Raw genomic sequence first — 23,220 nt, forward strand, 5'->3', positions numbered from 1 at the left:
CAGAAGGGCGGCAAGAAGTTTGGTGTGCTCTGCACCCCAGATGCCAGCATTGTTCTTGGCAGCACTTCCTATAGGATCTGTAAACTGATAATGACTTGCAAATGGGCAATTCTGCACATTATTTTTTTGGCCATATCCAATATCCAGCTGCTGTCAGATTCAATGAAGAGAACAAAATCAGTGGGAGTCAGATAGGACTGTCCTGGGGGAGCCAAGGGGTAGCTGAATAGATGGCAAAGCCTGGTTATGACATGTCATGTTCTTGTGGCTTCAATGAAATCAGGATGAACAAAACAGTGCAGCGAAAACAAAAACACTTTAATAGTGAATATGGGATGAAAAAGTGAGATCTCACTCTGGGTTTATAAGATCTACAGAGGTCTGAACAAAAAATGTAATAAAGTAGGAGTTACTGTTTCATCAAAATCACTGCTAATCAGAGATAAGCCATCAAAAATAAGAGTATCAGATTCAAAAAGTTCAGATACACACCGATGCACAGAGAACTGCCTCTTCCAGACCACAAGCAGCAAATAAACACACTAAAATCCTAAAATACTTCTCATATTTGGAAGATGTAACAAGTGGATGATAATGTTTAAATAATCTCTCTCAACAAAGCAGCCACCTAAAGTAAGCAGGTTAGCAGTGGACTATTTGAGTGAATTACAGCCACTTGATCCTCTAAAGAGTGGACTAAAGCAAGCTCTATGCCTAACAGTTCAAATTTTTCTAGGACTGACTTCTCCAAGACACAAACACACTTTACAAGCCCTGAATGCAACTGTATAGCTCAGCTAGCTCTTTCAAGATACCAGTTTCCCAGGATTCACTCAAATCTATCATAACACCAGGTTTAAAACTAAAAAAAATGCATAATACTTATGAGCCAGCAGCACTGATTTTAATATACTCAGTCAATTTACAAACAGAACAAGCTTAATCCTGACACGTACCAAGCTCTGTACTGGTTGCTTTTGTAACAGATTTATTTCTCATTTACCTATAGTTGAAAAACAGATGAACTTAAGTTCTTTCTTCTACCAAAGATGCAGGCATCTTACTTTGAAGTAAATACAAGAGGCTGAAGATTACTTGCTGCTTTAGGAAGGCTCAGATGTATGTATATACTTCAAAGAGACCAAAGGGACTGCAGCTCCTGATCCTACAGCTTCAAGATGAACATAAACTCACCCGCTTTCTTGGAATCCTGCTCATTAAAAAAGAAACTTCTAGCTTATCAGGGCTTTGTGAGATAGTTATAAAGACAGCACAGCTGGGTTTTTTTTTTTCATTATGGGAGTGTCGGCACTAAGCGTCCAACACAATTGGTGAATAAGGCAAGTCTCTCCAGAGTCAAGTTTTTTAGCAGCACTCCATTAGTTCTATTAGGGTATTTTCCTCTTAGCAAACAGAAGCTAAATTATTAATGACCTCCTCCTCCTCTAAAAGCCTGTGGATGTGCAGCTGCTTTATGAATACTGGCAACATTACTTTTTGTAAAGCAGATTTTTGCCAGAACCTATGGAAGGCCCAGTAACAGGTTTCATTTCTAACAAGCTGGGGCTGTAACAAAGGTACACTGTGATAATGCACCAGGAAGTGAACCCAGGGAACTGTGCTTGGACTCCTTTGGATTCAACAGATATGCTAATGCAAAAGCACTGCCAATGATAACATAAGCCCCAACAAGGTGAAAAATCAAAAGCAAAAACTCTCCTCCATGATGGTGTTCGAAAAAAGCTAAAAGCAATTCTGTTATACACAAGGAGACATAAAATCTCCTATTGTTAGTGAGAGCTACGGTTCTGCTGAGACTCTCATTGCAAACCTCTAATGAATCCAATCTGACATCCTGAAAAGGTCTGCTTCATGGGGAAATGTCCCAAGCTGAGTCCCAGAGTTGACTTGGTTTGGAAATCTGGAGCCAAATGCATGCATTCTGGTTCAGTTGTGCCCATGTGAGAACAGAAACCAACCCAAATGTCTCATCATACAGTAGAACCATTAAGGTTCTTTGGATGGAACCAACAAACAATTAACATCTGCAAGTTGAGACTTGCTCAGTGATTAGCCTCATAGGTAACCAGCCTCCCAGCCACTCAGTGAAAGAGCAGAGCACCTGGATTCAGCTGGCCCTGGGTGGCATGGAGTCCCCACTAGGCAAGAACTCCAACACTTTGTAACAGGATGGTGGAGAAGCTATAGAAGAGCAACACGCAGGGATGTTGGTGCTGTGTCTGCTCTGTTCTTTCCACTGTGGAGCTGAATTCTTTTCTGCCCCAAGCTATGGTAGAAGGGGAAGGATTGGAGTAGGGGGAAAATGAACACAAAAAGCTCAAGACAGCTACTACATTCTAAATGCTTCAAAATCAGGAGGAGGGAAAGCTCAAGTTAGGGGCTAAGCTCTCTGGTCTAAGTTGTGCTCAATATGGAATTAGCTACAGGTTCTGATGGTACTCCGACAACCCTGCCTCTGGCCCCTAGTGGAAGTTGTGGCAGCCTCGGTTCTGCTCCAGTCTACATGCAACTACGACAGAAGAAAGAATGCATCCATTGTGCCAGACGGGCAGCAAAAACACTCCAAGGCTGAAATAAGCTGAAGACAAAAGAAGAACAACCACAAAAACAGAAGCTGGGTATGGAAAAACCCCAAAGCCCTGAAACAGAGGATGCCAATCCTATAAAAGAACACTTTGAAAATGCCTAGTTGGGTAAGTCTCTTTCTCTACTGCTGTTTCATCAGAGCACAGATGCATCTGTTCACCCTGGTCCAGCTGTTATCCTCAAATCTGCTATCTTCAAATCATTATCATCTACTCAGCATGCCCGAATTGGCCACCCTGGGTTGATATTGAGCAACTATTGCTGGTAACTATATCTGGTGTATGTGTAAATGAAACGGTTGTTTTGTGTATGTGTATGCCTGTGTGTAATGATGTGTATGATGTGTGTGTTTGTATGAATAGCGTGTCTGAGCCTCTAAGTCCAACTCATGTAATCAATAAACACGGCACCTTGCCTTATCCCCCTTTATATAGCCTTGCTCGTGATTTGAGCAATTGGCAATTTAAGTAACACCATGATGTGCAGGCGACTGAGGACTACCAGAGATGGGCCACCTTCTTCTGCGAGAATATACTTCTTACCCCAGCTGGGAATGGGGCTGTGTCGACCCACCCATGTTAAGCCTATGCCCCCAGGAAGTCTTCCACACAAGGGGAACCATGGTCAGCTATGCTTTCCAACTTGTTAGCCTCCTGGCACAGGATAGTAGGGCTAGAGTGTGGTCAGGAACTGGCCTGTCAATCTCTGTGGAGGCCTCACCATGTTGTCAAAATAACCTTAAAACACTAGGCCCAGTTCTATCCAATGCTGATCAGCAGGGATCTGGGTTTTCCACTTCCTAAGGAAAAATGGAGAAAAACACAGATTTCCCCCTTTACTAGAGGAAAATGCAGATTTATCATTTTAACAGAGAAGCCCGTGGATTTTGCAGTTTTACAAAGAGCTCTCTGCAGGCTAGCAGAGTTCCAGTCGGTGCTGCAGGGAACAGCAGGGCAGCATGGGGATCTCCTTGCGCTGCCCTGGACATGTGCCCTGCCCTGGTGGCAGCAGCAGGGGCAATGGTGTGGGGTTGCACCCCTCTGCTGCTGTGTGGGCATGGGACGTGTCACCAGGGCAGTGTGGAGGTCGCAGAGGCAAGGAGATTCCTGTGTGGCCCCACTGTTCCCTCCAGCCAGGTTGTACCTGCTGGGCTGTGGAGGTGCCAGAGGAGGGCGGTAGGACTGGGAGCCCAAGCCTGTAGCAGGCAGCCCATGCCTGCCCCTGCCCCATGCACAGATCTAGAGGGCAGGGGTCCTCCCTGCCCCTTCAGGAGTGTGTGCAGTGGCAGGGAGCTGGCCCCCCAGCCTGAGTTCACAGCAGGCAGGCAGCAAGGAGGGGAGCCAGACTCCGCTCTGTTGCAGCAGCTGCTACCTCTTGCTGGGGCGGGGGGCCGTGGACCTAGGTCCCTGGCCCTTTAGCATGGCTGTGTTTGCTGATTGGGGTGTGTGAGCATGATCTTGTGATGTGCATTGAGCCTGGTCAGGCCCCAAGAGAGCATATCATGTGCAACAAATGGAAGACTGGAAGAGACTAGACTAGAAAGTTTCTCTCCTTCACGCGTTAACAACACATAGGTGTGGGCCCAAACAAATCATCTGAATGATTCATTAGGACTTCTTCCACACCGAGAACTTTCCAGATTACCATAAACCAGATGCTGACAGCTCAAGGTAATAAAGACGTATTTACAAAAAACTATATGCATTATTTGTGCAGCACTGATGAGTAATGCTTTCACTTTAATTAGACAGTTGTTTCTGTGCATGTTACTGCATAGTGCCTATAGCCTTGATTGATCACCACCTCTTATTTATAAATACATGCAGAGAAAAACTTCATCTGTTAGCAGTTCAAAAAAAGAAGAGGTACAAAAAACTTTTCACAAATGTGCACACCATGTATCTCTCTCAGGTTTTCACCTCATCTCTCTCTCTCGCACCCTACCACACTTTCATTCTGTTCCATTCACACAGCAAGACATAAATACAATGAGCTGCAAACAAAATTTTTACCCATTGAAAAATAAAAAGGAAGGGCTCCCATTCCTGAGCATGTATTGAAAGCAGTCTGGGACTCTGATCACCTGAAGCTCCATTTGGAAAAGCCCTGGGTTCCAGTTTGTCGCTAGTACCAACCACTGGCAGCATTAGCAACTGTTTCTTGTATGCCCTCAGCACAGACTGGGGCAAGGGGAAGTGGTTTCTTAATTTTAGCATTAAAAGGCTGGGAAAAAATGCTACCATTTTTTTGATGCAAGCTGATGACATTTCTCTTAATGCACACACTAGATGAATGGGGGCTGGCCAGGATCCCAGAGGGACTCTAGGGAAAAACTAATAGGTCTGGTCTGAGCCTACACATCACTGCTAATGTACAGCAGTTCCCACTCCGACAAATACAGATGAGGTGCTATACAGTCATAAGCTGGCAGAAGTGACACCAACATGCTCTTGTATTTTGTATATCTGGATGCCATGACAAAGAAGGTTGCTGTCATCTTGGTCCACATGCTGCAGGCTCACAGAATGGCAGAAAGCCATGCTGTAGCAAACCTGAAAGAAACATTGGGAGGTGGATCCCAGGCTTTCCTGAACTGCTGATTCAACATAAACCTACATTTCCAGGGGACTAGAGGGGAAGATAGGAATGAAGCCATTTGGGCCAAAGGGACTTTTCCCTGGCTAGCCCTGACCTGAAACCTCTGCAAAATGAAGACAGAGGCTGCAGACAGATGTGACAATTTTCACCCAGTCTGGCCCAGAATGTGGTGTACAGCCATGACCAAACATAAGTGCACAGCTGCAGACCACTTTAAAAGAGCTCAATCCCATGACAATCTGAACCCTCATTGCATGAGGATTCAGATGAAGGTGCTCCAAAGTGGAGCACCTTCATCAATTTCTGTCTGTGCACACTGGGAGCAGGTCTTGGCTGATGCAGCCCAGCTCTAGTCCCCATGCTATTTTCAGAATGGGGGCCGGGGTGGGAGAAGGAAGGGAGTGGAAGGAGTTCATTTTGGGGGTTGCCTAGCTGGCACTGGAAGGTGGGGTTGGGTGGGTGTATTGGAGCTCCCCACCTTGGGGAGCTCCAATCAACCTGTCCCCCTCCTCCAGCTTGACTGGGGAAGCCCCAGAATGAGCTCCCTTCCCTGCTTTCTCCCCTCTCCCATCCACACACAGCACTCGAGCTGTGTGTGTGTGGGGGTGGAGGGGGCAGAGCTAGGGGAGAAAGACTGCAGAGGTACGGCTTCTCTCCCTGGATGGGCCCCAAATTGGAGCCAATCCTCCACCCTCCTGACCCAACAGCTAATGTCTGTTGCCTTGGGTAGAGCAGTATAAAACTCAGGGGTAGGCAACGTTTTTTGGCCAGAGTGCCAAAAAGCCCACAATGTCTACTTTGGAAGGTACTGGAGTGCCAACATGCCTGGAGCAGCTGTTTGCAGCCTCCCAGCTGCAGCGGGCCCACGGAGCCTGGTCTGTTTGCAGCAGGGCTTGCAGCCTCCCAGCTCGCTGCTGGGAGCAGCCTGGGCTCCGTGGCTAGCAGCAGCTGCTTAGAGCCCAGGCTGGAGGTGGTGTGCCAAGCACATGTGCCGAGCATGGCATGAAGGCCATTCTGCTGTGGTTGCTGACCCCTGGTCTAACTCATGGTGTTTTGTGCAAAGCACCGTGAGTTAGATCGGGAAACTGCATTTCTGTCTGCACCTACAATGCCACAGGCTTGCAGTCTTCTCTTTTGCCTGTTTTACCACTATTCTGCAGAACCTGTTTTTCACCAGGGAGAATCAGGCCTTTTTAAGGTGTCTCAGGCCAGGCATCCACAAATGGAGACACTCACAACAAAGGATAAGATTCTACTGCCCTTTTTGGCCCACGTATTGTATCTGGAAAAGGTCAAATCAGCCCATACCACAGAGATAAGAAGTAAGGAGGGGGCAGATTAGCCTGGAATTATTTCCAGAACTTCACTCCTGATCTTGCAGGCACACAGATTTTCATTTGAAAACATGTTCTACTTTGCTTAATTATTGTGCATACACATGCATTTATTTTACCTACACTTACACTGAATGCAGCCACCACAATAATGCAAACAATCATTCAGCTAATCCCCAACTGGCACAGCTGAATATCCACAACAAGAACACACTGAGCCCAGCACCAGCATGACAATCTGACTGCATCAACATAGGGTGCTGGTTGAGTTTGACATGTCGAGCAGTTCCACTGTAGAATATCTATTCCCAGAGGCTGCCACAGATGGCACCTACTGAGTTCGATGATAATCATGGGAATACAGTCCATGGGCTGAGGCTTCTTCTGAAATCAGGCTTTCTACAGTTAAGCCCATAACTACTTTCCAGCTGCATTTTTTTATGAGAAGTAAAATACTTGGTTACCTGTAGAACTGCAGCTGTCGTTTGGGACTCCCATACCGAGCACTTCCGACAGCAAGGGAAAGAAAGAAGAAACGTTCCACACATCACATTAAAAGACAAGTGAAGTGTCAGACATGGACAAACCAGTCAACTCATTGTGCAGTGGTTTTTGTGTGCTAGTGAGCCTCTAGGGCTCACCCCCATCTCTATAATATTTTTAATGACTTCAGAGTTTCCCTTCACTTCGGCGTGAAAGGTTCTGCAAAAGAATGACAACAGCTCCACCAAGTGTTAGGAAGCAGTTATCAGCACATTATCTGGTCAGGCTACCTGCAAATGGCTTCTGGCTCACATAATATAACAGAACATCCTGCAAACATGTACAAAAGGTGGATATAGGTAATGTACAGGTAAGCCCTTTAGTGAAGCAGAGCACTTAGAAAGAAATACTGAAGAGCAACTGACTTGAGGTAGCCCACAGCAGAGCCCTGAGAGATACTCCAATGTTGCTTGCTCTACCGAGGGTTTGTGCAGCTCTGGACAATTATTTTTCACCAACACATTCAAAAAGCACGTGAAGGATTTTATGTCATTGTTGTGTCTGCCTCAAGCCACTGCACCAATCACAATACCCTGTTCTCTGAAAACCACTAAAAATGTTACCCCCTTGACTCCCATGAAAAACATACCTCTGCCCCATGCACAGCCTAGTGGAGGAAGGTGCAGAAGCTGCTGACTGGCTCACCTGTAAATCATCCCGGGAGAACCCGTCTGTCTTAGCGAGAGTCTGGCGGGGGAGTCAGTGGTGGATTCTGGATACATGGAGCCAGCCTCAGTTTTCAAACTCAGTCTCCTTTTTTATTCTCTAAATAATAGGGGGAAAAGTTGCAAATTAGAATGTATTGAACTTCTCCAAGCACAAGAATGTTTACATTTCCCATCACTAATCTTCTTGATGAACAGGGAATATTTCTCTTGTACAGCAGACATGGGAGTTGGGACTTGGGGTCTATTTCTAACTCTATTGCTAAGTCCCCATGAGACACTTGGGCAGGTCACTGCCCCTGGGAATCACAAATGGTACTGAGACCACCAGTCTGCTGCCATTCCCAGGGGTTGCACGGATCCTCCCGGAGCATCATAATCAGCAGAAAAAATCTTAGCCTGGCCTTAGTTTGTCTGTGGATGGTTTAGGCCCCACAGCAGGACCAGCTGTACAGTTCAACTCTGCTTAAGCGAGCTGTGGTTGTCTTTGTTTATGCTGTTTCCCTTTCTGCCTTTTGATTTTCTTGAACTCCCCATGGCTCTTCTCTTATGCAAAAGGCTGATGAGCTTCCCACATCTATGGCTTTGTCTTGTCCCCTTTATTTTTCTTTACTCAAACTCTCTCTCTCTTCATATCAAAACTTCCCCATCAACCCTTTTGACTTCAGCTATAGTCTTTTTGAGACAGGCTGCTTGCAGATGTTGGGGAAAAAAAGATGCTTTACATTAAACTTGGCACACTCTTATGGCAAGCCTGGCGCATGCCAAGAGGCAGTGCCTTACTTACACCTGGCTTTCCCAATGTCTGTATAGACTGGATGCTTTAGTGGAGTTTTTTGGCACTTTTATCTAATAGCTGATTCAATCAGCTATTAGATAAAAGTGCCAAAAAGCCCTGCTGAAGGGCCCAATATATACAGCAGCTGCAGAGCTAGGTCAAACTAATGTACTGCTGCTTCCAGTAAACCTTGTTTTTTTCCACATCTGCCAGTGCTCATAGTGACCAGAACTGAATGTACTTTAAGTACCAATGCAGATGAGCATCGTTGGGTGACACGATGCCTAAACTGTTGCTACCTCTGTGCAGAAACACCAGGGCAATAAGCACAAGGTCATCTTAAACACATGTGGAATCCCAATGAATTCAAATAGAACCAATTCCATGCTTAAAACTAGAGCACCTCTGTAAACCTTGGCAGGCTCAGGACATTCGTCTCTAAAATAGTCACTCACACTTCCCTGAGTTACTCTGTAGCTCAGGGATCATGGTGCAGTGGTTACTCATCAATTGTGACTTGCAACTCCAGAAAGAGGATGCACTTCACATTACCATTGCCTGCAGAGGAGAAAGCAAAGGGGAGTATGATGCAGGATGAAAAACAACAGCCACCTACAAATGACAGCAGGGGCTGTTGTGCTGGGAGGGAGACTGTGTGGAGCTGTCACTCTATGGGACGCCCGCCCCTCTGGTACTTGGCTTTCTATTTTTAACTAGTTAACTGCCCTGAACAGTTAACCCCATCCCCTTCCCCACACTATAATAAACCCCAAAAGCCAAGTGCAGAACAAGACCACTCCAAGGCAAATCTCTGTTTCCTAGGTAGCTTATTGCCTCTTACAGACAGTATTTATTTAACGTATGTGGTTTTGGCATATTATTTCAGCCATCTTAAGGCAATGTCATCACCAGTGTGAAGAGCTTGAAGGCCACCAGGTAGCACAGTAAATGGACATAAGTCAACAATGTGGGGCATGGTTTGAACTTGGCATTTGTTGTCATTGCGAAGGCCCCACTGGTATAGGTTTGAGGCACAGTGATCCTGTCCAGTTTGAAAATAGTTGAGAAGTGCCCAATAATAGTGTGGCCAGTTAAATCCTGGTTGACTGACTATAGGATCAGAGATGATTGTGGTGATTGACTGGTGCCTGTGCTCACCGTTCTTCATGCTATTAAGTAAGAACAAGTCAAAGGGCTTTGAAAGGGTGGACCATACGGGGTGTTTTGAGGGGAGCCGAGGTATTGGTGGATAGAAAATGTCCCAGTGCACTGGCAGTGCAGGATTATCTCAGAGTCTGGCTAGTAAATTTACTTCACCATTCGTGTGGCGGAGATGAGGGGGAGCAATGTTACTGGGGACTGGTAACCATGGGAGTGACAGCCAGGGAGAGACCATCATATTCCATTAAGTGCATTGTGTGCTGTGACCTCACGTGCTCTCTGCTTAAAATTAAGTGAGCGAAGCAACACACTGCTCCACTCCCATGCCTTTCAAGTCCCTGAATTTCTATTTAAAACATCAGCAGATTTCCCTGTGAACAGCACACTGACTCTTAGCAGCCTTCTTCCTCAGTAAGCCTGGAAAAAAACCCAGACTCCAGAGCAAGTGGTGAAGTCTGACACAGGCCATATGCTCTGTACTGCTGCGGTTTCCAAGCCTTGTGGAACCTGTGATACTCTGAAGTTGAGAATTACAAGACAAATGATGTAAAGGAACAGGTCTGTAGGGCTCAGAGAGGGGAAGGTAGCCAGGCGTGCCTGGAGGAGGGAAGACTGGGTATGAATGGGAACACAGCTGTTCCTGGGTGCTGGAGGCCCACCTTGAAACAGCTGCAGCTTGAGCAGCTCAGACCATCCCATTTCGGATGGGGAGTTACCCTCCTTATTTGCCAACCCTTCACCACAAGGAAGGCAGAACAAGAGAGAACAGACCTGTCGCACAGAATAGATAACTGGAGAGCATGGAGCTGTGCTACTGAGATGCTGACCTGGATGGGAGATGCTTTAAGACCACAGAGGGAAACTATGAAGAACAGAGATTCTTGGAATAACAATTGTTTTGCCAGGGAGTGTGGGGGGTGAAGGCGTGTGTGAGGCTTTTCTGCCATATGGGTTTCCTTCCTGGACCTGCATGTGATCAGAGAAATGGGATTACAACATGAGCCACCGCAGCAGAAGACAAGCCCTACAATAAAGTGGGCTCACAGAGGGGAAGGTAGCTATTTCCATAAAACTGCATGATTTGCATTCCTGTTAATGGCCAGAAAGGAAATCCAAGATTATTATTTTTTAAAAGAAAAAACATCTTTCGGCCTGGACATGGACTCTGTGAAGACTTACTGGCATGAGGAACTCCTCTGCCAGATCTGCTCCACTCCATTTACAGCGTGGTTTGAACAAGCCCATGCCAAAGGCTGTGTGAACATTTCTTCCAATTTAACCCAGACTTACTTTGTTCTACCCTAAGTCAAGCAGGTAGAGGCCTCCTCTATCTCAAAATAAGCTGCTCCTAGACTGAAATCATAGGATCTGCACAGAGCTCTGCACCAGCTGAAATACACCAAAGTACTGACATTGGTTCAAGTTTCTGTGCAAGCCAGGCCTTCAGCACACATAATTCAAAGCCTTTGCGGCTTGGGCATCAGGCACACTGCTGCACATGCACACTTGTCTGCCAGGGGTTTCTCTTCCACAAACACATCTGTGGGGTAGAGAAACCTGAACATGTGGTTTCTTGCACCTGTGCCTTCTCAAATGACTTGTTCCTCTGGTTATGGGTTCAGCAGCATCAGATGACTAGCTGCAATTGCCCAGGTGACAAAGTGCAGGCTCAGCTCCAGCCAGGTGCTGCTTTAATGAAGCTTCTACCCCTTTTTGGCTGCCTCTTTTCCTTTCTTTTTTGTGTCCTTGTGTGACAAGGTATTTAGCAGAATTCGCAAGTGCTTCTGTTATGATCTTGAACTCATAACCCCTGGGCTGTCAACCAAGTGACACCCCAGCCCTCCAGCCTTTGGAAGTTAGCAAAGGGGAATCATGCAGAAGATCCCACCCAAAGCACCATGCGGAAAGCAACTGCACAGAACCCCCATCCCAAAGAGCACCCTGTACAGCCTGGCACTAATCTGTGCCCATGGCCTGGCTGAGGAGAACGGGGGAATGCAAACAACAGAGCGCTATGCATCACAACAGACTGAGGGAAGGCTTCTGGCACGAGAGTTAGGGCAGAGTGAAAAAGAATATTAGAAACAAAAGCAGGGAGCAAAGTTGAGATGGAGACATCAGCTAGTCTGCAGACAATTCAAGTAGTTCTGCCTCCTTCCCATTCCTTGCCAGCCACAACAAAATGCTCAAAGCAAGGAAATCAGCCACATTTCCCCACTCCCCACCTGCAATAGCCACTTGTTCTCATGAGAAATTACAGAGGTTGGGCAAGCAAGACAGAGGATGCCTCACAACAGCAGGTGAGGAAAGAAGCCTAGTGTATGGCCAGGAAATGTCCCCTTTCCACAGACTGCAGGGCTGCAGACAAGAAATGCTCTCAGACAGCCATGGGCTCCTGCACAGCCAGCGTGGAGCCTTCCCACCCTGCATGCCCTCCCACCCCCAGAAAGGGAACATGACAGAGCACACTCAGGAAAGCAAGTGGGCTAAGACGTTTATCCTGCATTTGCTCACATGCTTCAGATCTCTCCCTAGGCGCTCTGGAGGGAAGCATGGTTTGGCAGCATGTAACATTTATTCTCTAAGAACTGCATGTCCCCTTGTAATTCTACATCCATGAGGTGCTGTCTGCTGTCAGGTCCCTTCTCCTAGTTTGGCCCATTACTGCAGAAACACTTAGTGCCCTTTTATACACATTGGCTCTTATTTCATTTTTAAAAGGGGCTTCTTTCCCAATGAGAAGTGCTTTCAGGTGAAAATCACCCCTGTGCTTTTATCCCACAGAGAAAATGAAACATTTCCTTAAACCTTCTCCAGCATCCTTCAGGGACTCTGAATTCCAGACACAGGCACACAGTGCTCCAACCTGACCAGAATGCAGAGCAGACTCCCAGCTGCTCTGCAGCTGGGGCTACCCAATAGAAATCAACTGCATCAGTTAAGTAACCAATCCCTCCAGGGACCCAGCTTCTTAAAACGCGATGCTGAAAATAACGTAGCACAAGTTACAGCCTCTGCACCAAAACTGCAGGGCTCAGAACATGAGCAAGGCAAGGAAGCGACCTGCAGCACTGTACAGCTCACCCCAAAACTCAGCTGTTATGGGATGACCCAGAGAGGGAGCTGTGCCCGGGGGCCAAGGGGTCTCAGCAAGAATTCTTCTTACCGAGCAACATGTGAATGGATATTCTCTCTGGAAATGGCACCATTGCTGCTAGAGCTGGTACAGGAATAAAGCAGTCATTACTCCTAAGAAGTGGCTACTTATTTATTCCAGGGCTCAGAGCACAAACTCTCTCCTTCAAAGGAGAAGGGGGTGGGGGCCTGTACCTCCTCTAGTATTGAGGGAACTCCCATTTCTTAATGATGGCTACAGATCAGAGACTTTGTGGTGTGCCCAAACACTTGGGACACAGAGAGAGGAGATGCAGAAGGGTGGGAACCCAGGTCATTTCCTGCCCTGGCACTGCCTGCCACAGTACTTGCATACAGCATGTGAAGTGATAGAAGGAGGGCTGCACACAGAGCTGTCGGGGAGAAAAAGGTACAAAGTGTATGTTGAAAGAAACGTGGCAGGTGGGGAGGAGGGATCAGACACAGGCATGAAGAGAAATGGCATCCCAAGGGGCTGGCATTACACAACTCAGGGAGCAAGGCTTCTGGTCCATTAGCTGGTCAAACCAGTCACAATCCATATTGCAAGCTGTCTTGTGCACGTGATTTATTGCATACATGTGCCTCAAGCACGTGAGCAGCTGCATTCTTAATACCAAATATACTCATTAACAGGGGTAAGGGTTTTCAGTCCACAACAGAAAAATGCAGTAAAACCCGATGTTCTCATTTTAAGGAGAAAAACCTGGATTTTCTCATTTTAAGGAAACAGTGGGTTTCCCCTTGCAGGTGGGCACCAAGAGTTCCAGTCTGCAGGGGGAAGCAGTCAGGCAGTGGCTGTCATGCGCATGTGTGCATGCACATACACACAGCAGCCAGGCAGCCTAGAGAGCAGCTGATGGAGGGAGAGACTGAGGACCCCATAGTGAAGGAGGGAATAAGCAGGGCTGGGGCTGGTTCCCAGTTGGGGTGGCGTGTGGGGTTTGGGGCCTCGGGCCAGAATGCGTGGCCACATGCCTCAGTCAGGGAATGGGACGGGCCCCATAGGCAGCTCATTTGGGAGGTGGTGGGGCAAGGGGCTGGCTCCCCTTTGCTGTATGCATTCCTGGGAGCCTATAGGGGCATATACTCCCCCATATTTGTGCATGGGGCAGGTGTGGGCAGCCTGCTGCAGGCTCAGGCTCCCTGCCCTGCTCCTGGGGCCTCCACAGCTCAGTGGGTGAGACTTGGCACAGCAGGGGTCTCTTTCTCACTCTGAGCACTCTACCATGCTCAGAGTCCCTGCTCTATTCCCTTTCTCTCTTTGCTAACTGCAACAGGATTACAATTAATTCTTTGGGTTCCAGAACATACCAGGCACTCTATCGGTGAAGGCTTTAGTTTGGGAAGGCTTAGAATAAGGGGCAGCTTGGTGCCACCGCTGTGAGCCCCACACTGCCATGACGAGGTGCCCCCTGCCCACCCAGCAGCAGTGGGGGTGGTGACGTGGAGTTGTGCCTCTCGCTGCTGCCGGGTGGCCAGGGGGTGCTTCACCATGGCAGTGCAAGGCTCCCAGTGGTAGCACTGAGCTTTCCCACCTGGCCCTGCTGCGCTGGGTCTCTGCTGGGCTGCAGAGGCCCCGAGGGGAGGGCAGCAAGGCGGGGAGCCTGAAGCCTGCAGTGGCAGCTGTCGCCACTCTCCCTCCTCAACAGGCCCCACTCTGGTCATACCACCCACGGAGGAAGGAAGCCAGGCTCTGCACTGCCACCTCCCACATGCGGAAGCCGGGGCTCAGGCGCTGCTGTGGGGGGGGGGCAGGGGGCTGTGGACCTGGGTCCCTGGCCCTGTAGCTCTGGCAGCTGGTGGGGCCAGGGGCTGTGGGAGGGGACTGAGGGGCAATGGTATGGGCAGGGCATTGCCATATCAGGGCTGCTCGGCATCACAAAGGGGGAGGGGAGGCAGGCAGCCGCAGCTGGACCCACATCCTGGTGAATGAAGGGGGCAGAAGGAACTCTGATTTTCTGTGATAAAAAACCCAAAATCAAACACCAAAATGTATACATATTTAGAATTTACTTTATTGCAGTGATTGAGGCACTGGTAGGCTTCCAAACTGCTTTAAAATCATAAATACATCAATAAAACACTGCGGTCAACTGACACCTATGTATAGAGGCACTTCATTTTAATCATGGAAAAACACAGATTTTGGGGGTTTTAATCAGAAAATTTGCAATTTTTTTAAATCAGAGAAAACCAGGATCCCGGGTCATTGGGCTCAGAAAACATAGGAAGAGATTCAGCTGTGGCTCTGCCGTTCCCCAGCCAGAAGTGGCTTTTGCATGAACCGAAGCAAGGAATCAGAAATACCCTCTATGCTGTGGTAAAAAAGCCTCAACAGAAAGATTTTTGTATAGGTAAACAAGAAAAGCAGGTACCCTCTGCATCTTGATAGGATTTCTCAGCAGTATGCCCCATGAGTATTGAGAGGAATGGGGGGCCCTGGAACACTCCACCCTGTACCCAGGGGGCTTGTTAAGCAACTTTGAGGCACCTCTGTCCTGTTTTTTCCCCTGTAACCAACTTTCCCTGACACAGAACCTTCATTTTTTCCTAGCTGAAGGGGACAGAAGAGTTGTTGGCTGTGCCAGCTGACACTTACTTGCATGTGCCCCATGTTCAAAGTCCCTGCTCTATTCCCTTTCTCTCTCTGCTAACCGCAACAGGATTCCAATTAATTCTTTGGATTCCAGAGCATGCCAGGCACTCTACCGGTGAAGGCTCTAGTCTGGGAAGGCTTAGAATAAGCCCCAAAAGGAATAAGGCACTCACTTTTCTGAAATGTCTATGGGACAGGGGTGCCTAGCTTTCTTAGGCCATTTCAAAAGTCCAAGACAAAAGAAGTGTGTCCAATTCTAAAGCTGTGCTACAGCACAGAGGAAGAGAAAACTCCTAACCTCATTTAGGAGCGAGCAGATGCACAAGCCGGTACATAAGCTTAGAAGTAAAGTGAAGGCAGCATACACAAGCCTCTTCAAGTGATCAAGAGGCTGTCTCCAGGGGCTGAGTCAGCTTCCGACAAAGGTTGGCATGCAAGCCTCAAAGCAGCATGCAGGATCTTTGCTATCAACATGCTGCCAGTGTGAGCTCTGTCTGCACCATCATCAGAGAAGCAGAAACATAGAAGCCACCTGTGAATGATCTACCCTGTGTTCTGGTACTCAGGCTGTGCTGGGGCTCAACCTCTGTAGGCTCCAAAGCCAAGAGCCCCTCCCACAGCTGGGCCAGCTTCCTTCCCACTGGCTGCTTGAGGAAGAGAAGGCCATTAGACAAAGCTGCCTGCAGCCTACACAGGGCAGCAGCCACATCTCTCTTCCGTTCCAAAGCACACAGTTTCACAACTGCAACCTCAAACCGCCTCTGACACCAGCAGCACTGAACAAGGGAACACATGCATCACCTCCCGGGCAGCCTTCCAGTTGGACTAGAGCCTCAAACAGCCTGCATCAGGGCTGCAATTATCCCTTCCTGGGAACCTGATGCATAGGGTCACTCGAACATCATTTTAAAGCATTATCTGGATAGCCTGGGTCTTATCCCACAGGATGTCTTCCAAACTTGGCCATGCAGAGAGAAGGTTCACTGATAAAAACCCTTTGTTCCAATTGCCATATGCATACTTGCCCTGAGAAGTCTGCTGGACACAGTACCACTGGCGACAGGTTCCTCCAGGGAAGGACTCAAGTGTCCCAAACCCAGGTGCACCTGCAGGGTGGTATATGGTTACTATTAACAGGGTCTGGCAGCCAGTTCTGTGAGCAAAAGAATTGTTCTCAGACAGACAGACCAGAGCCCCCACAACCTGAGCTGAGTGTGCTTAGATTGCAAAAGGGGAAAAGGTGCAATCACCCCAGGGTCACAGCAGCCAAACAAGGCACCTGGGGCAGAGCTGTGAAGTGAATCAAGACTTGTGTTCCTGTTCAGTCTCTTAACCACAACCCCATCTCCGAGCCTGCCCCACAGACACGCAGTGCTCACGGTGTGCAGTCCCTGCTTCCCTTGCCTTCCATTGCCACCAGGCCCATCTTCTCAGAGCCATCACACCACAAAATGCCTTTCAAGCTCTCTGAACCAGTGCTCTGCTCAGTCCCTGATGCTAGAGGCGCCAGGCATCCTGCAGGGCTGGGACCATTCCAAAACCGCTGCTTCTCAGCGAGACCTGGAGGAGCCAGAGCCTCCAGAAACAAGATACTCACAGCTGGGAGGAGAGAACAGGACAGAATGGAAGGAGTGTACCAAGGGCAACCTGAGACACTCCCTGGCTGGAGGAGGTTGCCAGAGGAGATTGACCCCATCAAGGTGACACCCATGGTGAGTGACTTGCATCTCTCACTGCATACTTCTGCCAGCTCTGGAAGATGAAGTCATTAGGGGCTTCAGCTTTCTACCCTGACAACTGCATCCACAAATCTAGTAACTGACACAAGCCTAGTGCCTGGTGCAAGGGCAGGATGTGCCAGAAGCCTGGAATAATAAATACCCAGAAGTAAAGCTTCACATGCACTTTGTTTCTGGAGCAGCAGAGAAGAAGCTTGGCCCATTGGGTGGTGCACCAGCCTTTGTCCCAGTCCCTGCTCAACCACAAGGCCCCTGCATGATTCAGTCCCTCACAGCACCTCTCTCATCCAGGGTGCTTCCTTTCCTCCCGAGGGGATGCTGGGAACACGAGTAGAACGTGGGTGCTCAGTTATGATGGGAATAGGGCCATGTAAGGGATGAGTGCACTAGACTTCCTGAAGTGCAGCTGGAGGGAAGAGACAATGCAGAGAGTCAGTGACTGCAAAGGATATGTAAGGATAGGTCCTCCAGCTGCATGCCCAAGCCCTCCCAGGGGACCCAGCATGGTCCTGGAGGAGCCAAGCCATAGGGTAACCGATATAGCATTGCACACACTGCTGCCCTCCTAACATGCTTCTTGGTGAGAAAGAAGCAAACAAGGGGACACGGCTGATCATTACCAGGGATCCTGGTTTTCCCTTATAAAAAAATTGCAAATTCTCTGATAAAACCCCCCAAATCCATGAACAAAATGAAAGGCCTCTCACTCCCCACCACAGGCCCCTGGCCCTGCTCGTGCCCCTCATTCCCTCCCACAACCTCCTGGGCCCTGCTCGTGCCCCTCATGGGTCTCCCCTGCCCCCCTGGGAGTGCAGAGTGGCAGGGAGCTGGCCCCACCCCCCTGCCTGCCAGACGACCCACGCATGGCCCCATCCCACTCCCTGCTGGGGCCCTGTGAACACACACTGCAGCCCCAAGCCGCACGCACTGCCTGGCTGTGCAGCAGCCCCAGCCCAACTCCCTCCCTCCCTATGGGGGCCTCAATCTCCCCACCCACCCCAGCTGCTCTCCAGGCTGCCCAGTGGCCATATGCATACCAAAAATCCGGCACTCCCCCACCACTGCTCCGGGACTGGCCGCCACTCCCCCCCACCCTCCTGGACACAGAGGGGGAAGCTTGCATGCGGCGGCTGCCACTGCCAGTCACCACCCCATGCTGTCAATCTGTGTGCGGCCACTGCTCCGGGACCGGCCACCACTACTCTCCCTCTTCCCCCCACTCCGCAACTGGCCACAGCGCATTTTCAAATTTCCAGCAAGTGCTTGGTCCTGAGCATACTGGATATATAAGGTTATACTGTACATGCACGATGCCCCTGCCTGACCTGCCCTCCTCCCACTCCCCCCATCTCCTTGCAGACTGGAACTCTGCCAGCGTGCAGAGAGCTCTTTGCAAAACTGTAAAATCCTCAGGTTTCCCTGGTAAAATGAGAAATCCATGTTTTCCTTCAGTAAAGGGGAAAATCTGTGGTTTTCTCCATTTTTCCGTGGGAAATGGAAAATTCGGATCCCTGATCATTACTGACAGACACTTCCAAACTTTCCCCCAAAGGACGTAGCTAAAGCGGTTCTGCCTACTGGAGTGAGGGAATGCCTTTTAGACAGCCTCTTGTTGTAAAGTGACCACCCCCATGAGTTTTGAAGGTGCCAGGAATCAGGTCTGTAGCCAGGCTGCAGTCCTCATAGCATCTTAGGGACAGGCACAGCTGAGAGTGCTCAGACTGTGACCAGAAGGGGTGGCAGGCAGCACTGCTGTAGGGCAAGGAGAGCAATGGACCTCCCTCTTCAGCTGCTGGACACTGCCAGGTGCCAATGAGCCATGGGGCAACAGCAGGGGACTGGTGCAGCAACAGAATTATCCCTCACAGATGCTGTTCATGTATCCCAGACCACAAGTGAGAATAGCAGCCATTCCCCCTGTTCACTCACCCCACTTTGTCCTGACCCCCCACAGAAAGGCAGAGCTGGACCAGCACATACCAAGGGGGCAGCCAGGGGAAAACTAAGAGAGGGGCAGGAAGCAGGGAGGGCTGCACTCTGCTGGCCAAGCCTGCTGGGCACCTGGGTCAAGGCCACTATGTCCTTTTCCTTCCAGAGAACAATTATATTCCACTGACATGCAAACCATCAGCTACCTTTCTCTGACTAAAGTGTGGATAAAAGCCTTCAGCAATAGAGGGTCAATCTGCTAGCGGTTGAAACAGGTGATGCCAAAGCAGGGCTGACTCTCCCTGGGTAGGTGGGCAGGACACACCTCCTACATATGAGCTGATCAGCAGCAGGTGAGGGTCTGGGAAGACCCGAAATGAACTGTGGGGAGTGCCCTGAGGCACCCTACATGGTCTGCCATTCTCACTCTTTTGCTTTCTGCCCAATAGAATTTTACTTCTCTTGCTGATCTTCTGTGAGCCTGGCATGCCATGGGACCAAAGCAGCATTATATTACAGCTCTCTGACCCTATTTGAGAGTCCAGCTGAAGTCTCCAACTGTCATTTATGCAGTAACCAGGACCAAATCCTAGGAAAAACAAGGATAAGCAGAGATCTAGAGCTCGCTAGACACAGTGGCCTGAAAACAAGAAAGAGGAACTAGACCATCACTGAAACATTTCTCTGGTTTGCAATATCACCAGTGTCAGTCCGGAAATGCACTGTCATACATACCATGCTACTTAACCAACTTATGGCACAGTCATACTAGGTTGAACTGTTTCTTCAGAAGAAGCTAACCAGCATGTATTTTGTTGCTAAGAAGCTAACCAGCATGTATTTTGGTGGTTCATTTAGATAGGAGGAAGGACTTTGCTCTCTGCATTTCACAGAAGCCCTTTACTTTAAAATGCCTGCTTGAAGTTACATAAGCCAGTGCAAGCAGTTTAGATCCCCCTCCAGATTAAAAAAAAAAAGTTACTTTTTGTGCAAGAAGATTGATAACGTCTCAGATCAGATGCATATTCCAGGAGATATTTTGGGAGAGTCTGAGGGATAAAAAACCCCAATGTAAAACCACTGGTAGTGCCTTTCCACTGGACTGCACATGCAGTGGAAAGGTGAGGGAGGTGGCTGGCATACTTCCTGTTCCATTTTTAGCACAAAAAAGGTAACACATTCTCAGTGTCACTTAGTAAAAGACTCACGCTGGGGAAGTGGGAAGCCTCCAATCTCCAGGCTAAAGTACAAACCTGATTATCACTCATTTTTTTCTACTTCCCTTTGCTTCTTTATGACAGATTCAAAATAACGTGGTTCCTTCAGTTCCCATTCCCTCTACACATGCCCCCTTGTGAGACTAAGCTGGAATGCTGGCTACCATGTCAGGAACAAAGTAGGGAATGCACATGTCGCCAAAGGCTGGGATCAAATGTGCACTAGAAATTAAGCCTGGGGAAAATGCCTGGTGCAAAAACTACACAATGCTCCAGTGTGATGCTGCTTTGAAAGCATCTGACACACCCTGCTTCCGGCAGCTTTGGTTCTCACCAGCTCCCAGTAGCTACATAAATGATCAACTTCCTCATTACTTTTCTAGCCAGTGCAGTGTGAAGAAATGTGTCTTCTATTTGTCAATGTGATCTCAGAAATGCACTTTAAAAAGGGGGGACTGTTGCCGTGACACAGTCTGTTAAAAAAGGACTTCCAATTGGCTTCAGATCCTGCTCGTACACCTTGGTGCCACACCAAATTTTGTCATTCTGCAGAATTTTACTGTATTTAAAATACTTTATTGTCCCTTGGTGTGTTGAGTGAGACCCTCACATGGTAGATACTCTGATGCAAGACAGATTTTACGTGTACACTAAGGAAGTGCAGATGGCAGAGTGGCTGGCACCCTGCAAAGGTGGTCCACAAGGGGAAGTTATTGCCTACAGAGCTATGGTCCTTGATGAAAAGGCTTAAGCTACCTGGCTGAACTTGCATATATCACTGAACAGAGGTATGTAGATGTGGAGCAGGTGATGCACAGTAACGCCCTGCCCCCTTTACCGCACAGTGATAATTTTCCATCACTAGGCCCTGAGTGCAAGGCAGATGACTTTGCTTTGGGAGAGGCAACTTACTTCGCTTTCACCGCAGGCAGTGAGGGAGCTTCTGTTTCCTCTGTTTCACAATACAGAAAGGAGTCAGTCAGTAAAATGAATAGGTGGAGAAGCCTAAGCAGGTAAAAGAAAACACTTTTTTCATACAACACAACTCAGCTGCAAAACTCAATATTGCAGGAGTGTACTGAGGCCATCAGTTACCAATACTGTGCTACAGCAGTCACCCTTTAGCTGACCATCCAGTCCAAAGCCCACTGGAGTCAGCAAAAAGACTCTGTTTTGCTTCCCAGGCTTCTGTCAGCAAACACAAACTTGGAACCTTCTGTGGCTTGAGGAGAGAGTGACCTTACAGGGATTGGGGCTACTGTTTCAAGTGGGTGGGTGTTGCCGCACAGGTGTGGGAGTGTTCCTGAGTTGCATGGTCCTTCAACACCTGTCTCTTTCGGTTCACAAAGATTCCACTCTTGCAGGCATTCTCTGTGGCTAATGCCTCCAACTGCTCTCCGCAGGATAGCACATAGGGCTTCTCTGCTCTCTTAAAGATTTATTCGACTCCCCTTTTATTTTGCTGCATGGCTCAAGGTTCTCCCTGGATCAAAAGGGCTGCCAAATAAAGCACGTCCCTTCTGACCCAGTAATTCTATATTTCACTGCCAGCATGCTTAAAACCACTATGGCCAGTTTCAATTTCATTGCACTAAAAGGCTTTGCTGAAAATCCATTAGGGCTAGAGTTACTGGATAAACTTTTCTGGGCTAATGCATGGACCTGCAGGGAACAAGACTTGTGTGTGGGACGAGGGATCTGAATGGCCTGCAGGAGGAGAAGTGAGACAAGCTTCAACCCAACTGGATCGCTCAGAAAGCCCCACAAGGATTAGTCACATTTTTCTGGAGACAAAAGTCTGGGGATAGATGGGGAGTTTCCCTTTTGGAGACAAAGTACATTGGAGTACCCAGTCTGAAAAGACATGCTGGAATTCCAGGAAAGTCCTGGACAGATTCTCAAAGGACCCTGAAGCTTTCCTTGTGATCCTGAACAGAGAACCTGTTTTCATCCCAGCCTTACCCAGATCAGGGCCAAGAGTGTGAGCAAACATGAGAGTCACAGTGCTTGAAGAGTCTTTCTGGAAGTCCTGGGGAACCAAAGCTCCAACTGGACCAGGACAGTGGGTGGTAAAGACCACACTGCCTTGTCCAGGTCAGGCTTTTCTAAAGCATGCCTTGGAGAATGTGAGCTCTCCCCTTCTAACACTGTGTTTTTCATCCTAGTTTGAACAAGGCATGAATGGGAGCAACTGGGGCTAAGCCAGGGGTGGGTAATTATTTTGGGCAAAGGGCCGCTTACTGAGTTTTGGCAAGCCATTGAGGGCTGCATGACAGGCAGTCGGGGCAGATAAATATTAATTTTCTAAATTTTTTAGGGGCCCTGTGGGTCGGATAGAAAGGCCAGGTGGGCCGCATTTTGCCCACCCCTGTGCTAAGCCCTCCTACAAAGCTGGCCACTATACCTCAGTTCCTCTATCTGTGAAATACTTGCTGTGGGGCTGGCAGTGGTGAGAGTGAATTCATTCAGACTTGTGAGGCTCACAGACATGGCAGCAATAAGCGTCACTGGAAACCTAAAAAACAAGCAAAAATGATAGCACTCAGCCCCCCTGCAGGCCAGGATGCTGAACAAAAAACCCTGAAACTCATCTTTCTTCAAAAGACGCTTCATAAAATAACCTTTGTTAGCTAGAGACACCATATTAGCAACAGTTTATTTCAATTAGCGCAAACAGAAACAGAATGGGAGAGATTTAGAGGAGAGACACAGGAAACATCTGCAGCAGTGCATGCATTCTATGTATGTGATGCTTTTGCATATACCATATTTCATGGTCCAATTTTTAACTCTTAAAATTTGACCTCGACTTATGCACTGTATCACTGTCCCCTGCGAGTGGCACCAGACTCAGTGTTTGGCTGGCGCGGCTCCATCCCCTGCAAGCAGCGCTGCCT

The 23,220-nt window shown here is 48.5% G+C and overlaps 1 protein-coding gene across 5 annotated transcripts in view; it reads right to left on the minus strand.

The window, feature by feature from the left end:
* The window catches only part of KCNAB2 (potassium voltage-gated channel subfamily A regulatory beta subunit 2), a 127,871-nt gene that overhangs the window by 58,557 nt on the left and 46,094 nt on the right, over positions 1–23,220 (minus strand). For 2 of the 5 annotated variants that reach the window (XM_019511619.1, XM_019511623.1), the window contains exons 2-5: positions 22,728–22,838; positions 21,236–21,328; positions 7,728–7,847; positions 7,004–7,045 (exon numbers count right to left, since the gene is read on the minus strand). In XM_019511619.1, coding sequence (XP_019367164.1) covers positions 7,004–7,045; positions 7,728–7,804 — 119 coding nt within the window. In that variant the 5' untranslated portion in view covers positions 7,805–7,847; positions 21,236–21,328; positions 22,728–22,838. The remainder of the gene's footprint in view (positions 1–7,003; positions 7,046–7,727; positions 7,848–21,235; positions 21,329–22,727; positions 22,839–23,220) is intronic. The other 3 variants (XM_019511620.1, XM_019511621.1, XM_019511624.1) reach the window with 2 other exon arrangements.

Source organism: Gavialis gangeticus, unplaced genomic scaffold, assembly GCF_001723915.1.
Source record: "Gavialis gangeticus isolate Ggan-Ray unplaced genomic scaffold, GavGan_comp1, whole genome shotgun sequence".
NCBI lineage: Eukaryota > Metazoa > Chordata > Crocodylia > Gavialidae > Gavialis > Gavialis gangeticus.